The sequence below is a fragment of the Equus quagga genome, chromosome 2 (assembly GCF_021613505.1).
Source record: "Equus quagga isolate Etosha38 chromosome 2, UCLA_HA_Equagga_1.0, whole genome shotgun sequence".
NCBI lineage: Eukaryota > Metazoa > Chordata > Mammalia > Perissodactyla > Equidae > Equus > Equus quagga.
The window spans coordinates 14,425,616-14,436,298 of NC_060268.1; the positions used below are offsets into that span (position 1 = coordinate 14,425,616).

The 10,683-nt window shown below is 42.9% G+C and overlaps 1 protein-coding gene across 1 annotated transcript in view; it reads left to right on the forward strand.

Moving 5' to 3' along the window:
• Positions 1–3,549: 3,549 nt before the first annotated feature.
• EAPP (E2F associated phosphoprotein) overlaps positions 3,550–10,683 on the forward strand; it is a 17,946-nt gene continuing 10,812 nt past the window's right edge. The window contains exons 1-4 of the mRNA XM_046654675.1: positions 3,550–3,726; positions 7,351–7,532; positions 8,564–8,659; positions 9,865–9,982. Of these exons, the coding sequence (XP_046510631.1) occupies positions 3,653–3,726; positions 7,351–7,532; positions 8,564–8,659; positions 9,865–9,982 (470 nt within the window). The 5' untranslated portion in view covers positions 3,550–3,652. The remainder of the gene's footprint in view (positions 3,727–7,350; positions 7,533–8,563; positions 8,660–9,864; positions 9,983–10,683) is intronic.

Here is a 10,683-nt window from a genome sequence, read left to right on the forward strand (position 1 = left end):
CGGGAAGACGGGGTCTCGCGGCGCCGGCGCCCAGCAGCTCGGGGTCCTCCGAGGGTGGCTTCGGTCTCCCCTTCCATTCACCGAAAAGAAAGTTTCAGCCCATTTTGTTTTCGCCAGCCAGACCGAACTTTCTCGCTTTACACTATTACTAGAGAGAGGGGACCCCCCCCCCCCCCCCCCCCAAACATTTAAGTACTGAGATTTCCCCAGCCAATTTAACAGGGATCGTTTTTCCGTGGCGTCGTCCTGAGTGAGCCAGTCATAAACTGCATCATGTGAACTGCTGCAACATAGACAATAGCTAAACTCTCAGCTAAACCTCAGGGGAAATAAAAGGCAAGACTCTAACCTTGAAGAAAGAAAACCAGGGCAAAGTACCAGCTTCACCCACTGTGCAGATTGTGCAGTGGTCGAGTTAAGTATATAATACTGGTAAACAGAAAGTATTTTAAGAGACTTAAAAAATTGGTAAATATACTATGTTTTACAGTCAATTCACGATTTCTGAAATATTCCACTTACTCTGTTCAACTTTCATTTTGTTTTTAGACAGTGAGGAAAACATTTTTTTACGTAGTAAATTGAGAACTTTTATATCTCTGCTACTCTGCCCATTGAGAGGTGGCATCTGTCGCTTTGCCTGGAATCTGGACTTAGTGACCAGCTTGACCAATAGAATGTGACAGAAGAGATGTTCTGGGAATTCTGAGGTTAGGTCAGAAGAAGCCGTGCAGCTTCCATCTGGGTCTTTGGGGTCCCTGTCTGGGAGACTTGAGCTGCCATGTAAGAAGGCTGGCTACTTTGGGGCTGCCATGTTGTAAAGAAGCCCCAGGCTTTGAGGAGGAAGATGTGCGGAAAGAGAATGCTCAGCCAGTCCCCAGCTGTTGCAGTCCTGAACTGAGACCCCAGAGTAATCCCTGCCAAAGCTGCAGATCTGTGATGAAAGTAGACGATTATTTTTGTTTCAAAGCTCTTAAATTTGGGGGTGGTGTTTTTGTGCAGCAGTAGAGAAATGGAACAGGAGACGAAGTAAGCAAACAATGTGAAGTACAAGGGGGAAAAAGTGGATTAAGGGACAGAGAAGACGGGATGGAGAGAAGGGTTTGGGGTTGAGGGCTTAAAGTTTTCAACAAGGGGGTCAGGGAAAGCTCTCTGCTTCTCTCTGTTACACACTCCTGCTTTTTTTGGCTTGCTCATCATCACATACAACCCCCAAACAGCCACCCCCAAATGGCAGTCTCAGCCCCTTGAGTTTATTTGTCCTGTTACAAGTCCTAGGAACCACAGGCAACTCTTTAGAATCTCTAACTCTTTTTTTTTTAAGACTTTATTTTTTTCCCTTTTTCTCCCCAAAGCTCCCCGGTATATAGTTGCACATTCTTAGTTGTGGGTCCTTCCAGTTGTGGCATGTGGGACGCTGCCTCAGTGTGGCTCGATGAGCGGTGCCATGTCTGCGCCCAGGATTTGAACCGATGAAACACTGGGCCGCCTGCAGCAGAGTGCACAAACTTAACCACTCAGCCATGGGGCTGGCCCCCTAAAATCTCTAGCTCTTAATTTTAAGTTTATGGAAGTGAGTAAGTAGGTAAGTAATGGCCTAACTTTCATGGAGCAGAATGAATATAGACATAAGGGCATATCCCTGAGGAGGGCCATGATTCCCAGGAAAGGAAAAATGGGTTCCCTAACAGGTATCCCTTCACATCACTGTGACTCATGGGAGAGCACTGTACCTCTCAAAAGAGTTGGGTGGAATGATAGTTGAAAACCAGAAAAACACGTGGCATGTGTGAATAGGACATTATCCTACAACAGTTCAAAGCAGAGAAAGATCCCATGTAGAGGGAGAATCTGAAAAGGCATCATAGAAAAGGTACAGTGTGACTTCCCATAACTATGGCATCTCACGGCTAAAAGGTATCCTAAAGGGTCATTCTGTCTGTTTACTGACCCATGCATTGCTTGCTGAAGGATCGTGAAGCAGAGTTTGGCTGGTGGAATTAAAAGTAGTAGAGGGTGTGGGGGCCGGCCTGTGGTGGAGTGGTTAGGTTCCTGAGCTCTGCTTTGGCTCTGTTTCGCCAGTTCGAATCCTGGGCGCAGATGTGGCACCACTCATCAACCCATGCTGAGGCGGCATCCCACATGACACAATTAGAAGGACCAACAACTGAAAATGCGCAACTATGTACCGGGGTGGGGGTGCTTTGGGAGAAAAAGGAAAAATAAAATCTTAAAAAAAAAAAAGTAGGAGAGCGTGCTTAGGGAATAGCATAAGCAAAGGTCTTGTGGTGGAAGGCATAACACAAATTCTTGAATCAGCAAACTGTGCTGGATATGTGTAGGGAAAATCAGTCTGGCGTGATGGATTGAACCACATTGTGGAGGGTCAAGAATGTTGCAAGATAAGGTGAACAGATCAGCCAACAAAGGTGAAATATTTGGACATTTTAGGAGGGAAATCATCCAGAGCCAAGCTGTGCTGGAAGAGGGTCACTCTGCTAGTAGACAGTAGCATGGATTGGAGAGGGAACAAAAGCAAAACAAGGCTGCTAATTAGGAGCCTGTATCAATAGTCAAAGTGAGCGGTGGGGGTATGGAAAGTGGATGAGAGAGATATTGCTAAGAGATCTACAAGACTTGGGAATTGAGGGCTCATGGAGGGACAGAGAAGGAGTCAACCTAGATTCCAAGACTTTCAGCCTAGAGCAGTTGTAAGGTTGGAGGAAGTGACATAAGCAGAAATCAAGAGTCGAAGGTAGTTATTGGCTCAGCTACAGGAACGAGGTGGAAGATGCTGAGTTTGGTCTGGGCTCCATTGACTTTGAATGGTCAGCGGTGCAGCAGGCGGAGGTACCTAGCAGGCAATTTGAAATCCGAAGTGGTACTGGAGGAGAGGTCAAGGACCGCAGAAGACGGGGCAGTCATCTGAGTGGGATCATGCAGAGGGGAGAGTTGTCCGGAAGGAGGTAGGAAATCGAGTGGAGGCCAGTACAGAAAGAGGGGAGGAAATGGTCTCACAATCGAGAAGCTGTCATCTGCCTCAAGTATCGAGTGGAGTCGGCTAAGGGCTGAGCAAAGGTTGGGACCAGAAGAGGCCAAGAAAAGGTAATTAGGCGATAACTGGTGGCAGCCTAGCAACTTTCCAGTAGACAGTCAGACTGAGGAGAATAGTGTGAGTGCAAAGTACCCGCGCGTTGAAAAGAAAGGAGAAGGGCTTGAGGCAAGGAGGTTAGAGGGACATCGGGCGCTAGTGTCTGGGAACCTGCTGGCCCGGATTTCAGGCTGCATGTCCCTCAGCATCTAGATTTCTGCTTCTTCACGTCACGAGGGGAGACAATGCACGTAGAGTGTTCATCTCAGAGACTGCCACTCATGAAGGGGCTGATTACTATTTCCGGTAGTAGGGTAGCCGTTTCCAGCTGAGCAGAAACCGCGCAAGGCTGTGGTGGGACCCGGCGACCCGCCCCCTCTCCCCGCCCCCTCTCCCCGCCCCCTCTCCCCGCCCCCTCGCTGGGGCTATCTGCGCAGGCGCGCAGGAAGGGCGCGGAAGTGCGGGCGGAAGTGGCGTGCGGAACGCTTTAGCGAAGGGACCTGCGGAGTAAACAGATACTGTGCGAACGCCTGTAGACGGTATCTGGGCGCGGAGGCCATCATGAATCGGCTCCAAGATGACTATGACCCCTACGCAGTTGAAGAACCTAGCGACGAGGAGCCGGCTTTGAGCAGGTGGGCCCCTGCCGCGCCCCGGCCCCGAGACTTCGGGCCGAGGCCAGGCCTTAGCCTCCTCCCCTGGCTGCGCCTGCCGGGCCCGTGCGGCCCCTCTCCCCAGCGGTTCGGGCGCTTGTCGCGCCCCGCTGTCCCCTGTGGGACGCCGAGGGGGTTCTGGTGAGGTCGCGCACCCACGGGGGAGGCGGGGCTGACACCCGCTCAGGGAAGAGGGATATTGTGGAATCACGCGTATGTCTTCAAAAGCCGTGAGATCGAATCTTGCCTGTGCAGCTTACTAGCAGTGTGACCTCAGCTTCTCATCTGTAAAAAGGAAATATAATAATTATATCGTAAGTATGTTGTGAGGCTCGTGGGATTTAATGTGAAATGACAATCTTGAAGACTAAACTGCCATAAACAGAAGTAAGGGAATATTTGACATACCTTTTTTTTTGAGCTGTTATGTGCTTGCTCTGGGCTACAGAGGTCAGTCGTAAGATATTTGTCTTTTACGGTATAGAAGAGCTCAGACTCCTGTGAAGATTTCCGTGGTGGGGAGTGAGGATGCGTTCCAAGATTCCCTGTGAAAAAGCGTTTCAGTTAATGAGTCCGGTCTGTAAAGGGGGTATATGTAGGCTTCAATTAGTAATTCAGTTTGATTGAAATATAGCAGTGTTTCCTGGGCTTGAGTCATTCTGCCATTACCATCTCCATATTCACCTGTGTTGTTATTTATTTAATATTTTTCTTTAAGTCAATTTACATTTTTGTAGTTAAATTTCTTTAAGGAGACTTTGTAATCTTGTGACAGTTGCCACTGGTAAGGTGCCTATAAAAATAAATACTGTGAAAATGAAACAGTGTTATTAGTATTGCCTGCTCGAGGCTCTGCATTGAATGCTTGTTGTTTTAAAAAGGGAGATTGGTGTTAGATGTTTAAGAGGTGTCTGTCAGGATTTGATTTTACCCTACTTGTAAGCTAATATTTTATAGCCTGTTACTGTTTCATGGAAGCTGGCAGAAGACGTGAGACTCCTGAGTCAGAGACAACTCACAGCACAGCAAACAGCAGGAGCATCAAGTTTGTGTTCGTTGCTCTTACTTCCCAACTCTTACAGGTGTTACATGGAGAGGCCCAGACGGATGCTAGACATTCGGTGGGTTGGCATCCTGGCTGAGGACCACTTGGGCCTGGAGAATCCACTTCTTTTACAGCAGGCAATAAATCAGCCTGTTCTTTGCCCTGGAAAGAGACATTGCCTCATCCCTCAGGGTTGTTCACTGCAAACACAGGCCTGGGTGAAGAGTGGTCAGAACCTTGCATTCTTGGCGTGCTCGGGAATGTGTGAGACCCGTGATGTGTTGGCACACCTGGCAGTGCTAAATGCTGAGACTTCTCTGGAAATAATCACAAGCATTGAAGAAAATTTGCAAAAAGTAGAACTCTCTTGCCTTGTGATTCACTTTTAAATTAAACTTTTTATTTTGAGGTAGATTCACATGCAGTTGTGAGAAATAATGCAGAGAGACACTGTGTCCCCTCTACCCAGTTTCCCCCGATGTTAATGTACTGCAAAACTCTATTACCATATCACAGCTGGGATAGCGACATTGATACAGTTGAGACACAGAACATCTCCATCACCACAAGGATTCCTCATATTACCACTTCCTGCCCCTGCGCCCTACTTAACCTCTGGTAACCACTAATCTATTCTTCATTTCTGAAATTTTGTCATTTTTCAAGAATATTATATAAATAGAATCATGCAGTATATAACCTTTTGGGATTGGCTTTTTTCGCTCAGCATAATTCTCTGCAGATTCGTCGACATTGTTGCAGGTATCAGAAGTTCATTCCTTTTTCTTGCTGAGCAGTGTTCTGCATTTGTTTAACCATTCATTCATTGAAGGACATCTGGTTGTTTCCAGTTTGGACTATTGTGAATAAAACTGCTATAAACATTCATCTATAGCTTTTTGTGTGAATTTAAGCTTTCATTTCTGTGGGATAAATGCCCAGGAGTGTGATTGCTGTGTTGTCTGGTAGTTGCTGTTTAATTTTATAGGAAACTACCAAGCTGTTTTCCGTAATGGCGGTACCATTTTACATCCCCACCAGCAATGGCTTCATTGTTATTTAGTGAGTTGTCTACCTTCCACTGCTTAAAATAATCTACATCCCACACTTTGGGAACACTGGTATATAGGATAAATCAGTTTCTCAACCTTGGCAGTGTTGACATCTTGGATCAGATAATTCTCTATTGTGGGTTGTCCTGTGCATTGTGGGATCCTTAGCAGCATCCCTGGCCTCTACCCACTAGATGCCAGTAGCCCCTCCTGCCGCCTCTGAGTGTGACAATCAGAAATGTGTCTAACTATGCCAAATGTTTCCTGGGGGGCAAAATTGCCCCCGTTTGAAGACTGCTGGAGTAGTTCAAGGGTAATGGTAAGAGATCAGATTGAAAAGATAAGTTGGAGCCAGATTGTGGAAGGTTCTTTTGAATACTGTGCTCGGAGATTTGGCCATGGATGATTTCTTTCATAGTTGAGTAGGGATGTGATGAGAGTTCTTTAGGAATAACATTCTGGCAGCAGGGTTAAGGGTGGAATGAAACAAGAGTTTGGGGGCTTGGAGATCCTTAGGATGTGGTGGTACAGGCAGAGTTAAGAGGACCCGAGTGAATGTAGTGGTAAGGGAGAAAGGGAGCATGTTGATGAGGATGAGGAATGGGCGTAGAATCTGACTAAGGCCTCTATCATTAGCAAAACTGGTGTGAATTGCATTTTTCTGATTTACCTTCTGCTGGAGGCTCAAAAGCATTGTTCCAGAAGGGAAAAATAGAGAAGCAGAAACCAGGAATAGTCTGTAACCGTTCATCAGACCATGGATAATTGAACATTATGTATGCACTGCTGATTATATTAGAAATGTCTTGGGCATTTCATTCATTTTGATAACATTTCATTCCTTCTGATATCTGGTTTAATTCTGTCATACTGCTATTGATGGGGAAACTCTGGCACAAAAGGCTGAGTAAATTGGCAGAAATTGCTCAGAAGAATTTGGAATATAATTTAGCTCTCTCTTTATAGTTCTTTGTAGCACTGTGCCTTTTCAACTGTAATATTTAATTGTTGCTTGTTAACATTTTGTGTGGATATGTTAGCTATGTATTAGGTATGTATGTTAAGTTTTATTTAAGTACCCAGAGTTTTAAAAAACTCCCAGTTCTGTGAAGTAAACTTGTTATTGCCGATGGGATCATGAATTGGTGCAATACTTTCGGAAAGCAGTGTGATAATTCAAGAAGTCAGAGAGAGGTTTGTATCTGATTCTAGACATTTATCCTAAGGAAATCAAGATACAAAAGTACATATACAGGACTGTTTGTTGTAGTGTTTAATAGCAAAGAGTTAGAGATAATGTACAGCATCTACAAGAGGAAATGTTATGCAGACATTAAAAAATATATTTGCAAATACGCAGAAACAGTTGATCTATTAAGTGAGAATGTAATATGACAGATCACATGTAACCTTGTAAAACTTAAAATTGTTGGGCAGCGAGATGATGGGAGTTTTAAGTTATTTTAATCCTTTAATATTCCTGTTCTTTATGATTTAAATGTGCACTAGTTCTGAAGATGAAGTGGATGTGCTTTTACATGGAACTCCTGACCAGAAGCGAAAACTCATCAGAGAGTGCCTTACTGGAGAAAGTGAATCGTCTAGTGAAGATGAATTTGAAAAAGAAATGGAGGCTGAATTAAATTCCACCATAAAAACAATGGAGGACAAGCTGTCCTCTCTGGAAACAGGTAAACTTTTAGTTAGATTTTCATAGAGATATTTTCCTAAGCTCCATAAGGGCAGGAACCTTATTTGTGTTCTGTTGTGTCTCCAGCATTTTCAGTAGGTATTCAGTAAATATTTATTGAGTGAATGACTCAATGTGTTTGGCAACCTGAGCATAGTTTTCTTTGATGTCTAGTGAAGAAGTTTCCTGTGTTGTTGAAAAGAAACTATTTGGTACTGTTTACTTATGTGATTTCCTTTTGTAATTTTTACCCCAGGATTAAAAAAAAAAAGACACACAAGCTTATAGAAGTATTTTTAGGGTTATGTAGCACTGATATGGCAGATTGAATGATATGTCACCACAAATTCCTGTCTCATTTTAGTAAGTAAGGAAACATACTTCATTTTCATATTTGGTCTTAATGTAAAATGTACCTGACCTGAAACTGATTTGTGAAAGTAGGACCTCTCAGCATTGGTTTCTGTGTTGATGTGCTAGTGTATTAACTGTTAAGAACTGAAAGCATATATGATAATAAGAATGAAAGCAAAAGCAGATGTTAAATGAGAGGAAGAATTAGGGATGCAGGCATATGATGACGTAAGTACAGGTAATGTCGTGGCACAAGGCCAAAGAACAGGAGTCCTTGACTCCGTCCCCTGTCTCTCGGTAAGGCTTTTATCCTCTTTCCCTTAAAGCTTCTTAAAACAAGATGTTTACTCCTGGGTCTCCACAGTATTCTGCATGGCCGAAAGGTAGAGATTGTATGCTGGCAACCTGGAAATATGCCTGTTTTATTTAATTAGATTTATGGAAAGTGAGAGAGAATAGTTTTGTCATGATTTGGAACACTTAATCAAGGAGGAACAGTTCTCTGTGATTGCAGAGAGCGCAGAAATCCAGTTAAGTCATTGACATGAAAGTATTTTTCCATTCAAGTGAAATTGGGAATGAGTTGGTATTACTTTGAGGTAATAGAAGAATATATGGAGTGTTTTCTTGTCAATTATGTATGGTTTAGTCTGTAAACTTCCCTTGTGGTTTGAATAGGGTCTTCCTTGGGAAATGGGAAAGTTGGAGCAGTTCCCACAAAGTACTATGATGATATATATTTTGATTCTGATTCTGAGGATGAAGACAAAGCAGGTAAGTAACATGTTTATCAGATTTAGCAGTTATATTTTATGAAGAAAGGTTTGCCTCGCAATTATTTGATGTAAGGATTTCCCTGTGAGTTTTATCTTTTAGGAAATTGCGGGCTGGGGCCGGTCCTGTGGCCGAGTGGTTAAGTTCACATGCTCCACTTCGGCGGCCCAGAGTTTCGCCGGTTTGAATCCTGGGCGCAGACATGGCACCGCTCATCAGGCCATGTTGAGGCGGCATCCCACATGCCACAACTAGAAGGACCCACAACTAAAATATACAACTATGTACTGGGGGGATTTGGGGAGAAAAAAGCAGGGGGGAAAAAAAGAAATTGCAGGCCCTTGATGTGAAAACAAAAGCTGGATTGATGAATCAGAACAGATGGGAATGCGTACGTATGAGGACATGGGACCAACAGCTGTGCTGCGTAGGCACCCCTGGGGAGAGGGAGAGTCTGTCCCCACTCAGGACCTCCTTCCTCGGGGCTCCTGGTTCTCTTCCCTCAGGTTCCTTAGAGTGCAACATGTGCTGTCACACCTGCAAACAGTGTCTATATTTTTACTCTCTTGCAGAATTTTTCCTGACTCGTTGCTTTTTTTTATCAATGTCTCTGTTCCTTGAATTTGATTTTCTATAAAATTTGAGCAAAGTTGAACAAACAACAAGAGCTAAAACTAATCATATCAGTAATTGCACTGGAATATACCAATAACAAATTTATTAAAGAAAGAATTTGGTATTTTTATATATTATTGCCTAAATATTGACCTGCTCAAGTACATTTTAAAAGTCTAGTGGATATGGATGACCATAGTTTTTTTTTTCACTCATTTTGAGAGAGCTTTTGTTCTGATTTCAGTAGCATATATATATGGGAATATATATAGTAGAGAATTTAAACATCAAAAATAGTTTCTATTCTGGCTTGTTTTGAGTGGCCTTTTTGAGACTCTGAATTCTCATTGTTTGGGCTCACTTTTTGAGCTACCAGTTTTTGGTGAAGAAACAGTTTTTGCCTCCTCTGGCATAATTTTCGTGCCGTATTAATTTGACAAGAACTTTACTTGGAGGAATAGTTTAAAAAATGTTTTTAGGAAAATGGAAAAAAATATATAGCTTCGGAAACTGGATTCTTCATTCTGTATTAAAGAGGTGTGAACTTTAGACATGATACTTAGCCACATCCTTAACATTTTCAAAATTAGCACAGGTGACCAAGAAGAAAAAGAAGAAACGACACAGGATTCCAACAAATGATGAATTGCTATATGATCCTGAGAAGGATAACAGAGATCAGGCCTGGGTTGATGCACAGAGAAGAGGGTAAGAACTTAAGTTTAATATTTAGAATCTTTGGAAAAAAATAATTTTCACTACATTCATATTTTGAATGTATGTGTATATGTTTATACAGACATAAACAGAGAAGTTTTAGAAAAAACAGCTGAATAGTTTATTTTGAAAATAGCAAGTTGCTGTCAGACAATCAATTTATTTATTTATTTATTTATTTATTTATTTTTTTTATTAATGTTATGATAGATTACAACCTTGTGAGATTTCAGTTGTACATTTTTGTTAGTCATGTTGTGGGTACACCACTTCCCCCTCTGTGCCCTCCCCCCACTCCCCCTTTTCCCTGGCAACCACCGATCAGATCTCCTTATCAATATACTAATTTCCACCTATGAGTGGAGTCATATAAAGTTCGTCTTTCTCTGACTGGCTTATTTCGCTTAACATAATACCCTCGAGGTCCATCCACGTTGTTGTGAATGGGCCAATTTCGTCTTTTTTTATGGCTGAGTAGTATTCCATTGTGTATATATACCACATCTTCTTTATCCAATCATCAGTTTCTGGGCATGTAGGCTGGTTCCACGTCTTGGCTATTGTAAATAATGCTGCGATGAACATAGGGGTGCAACGGACTCTTGAGATATCTGATATCAGGTTCTTAGGATAGATACCCAGTATTGGGATGGCTGGGTCATAGGGTATTTCTATTTTTAACTTTTTGAGAA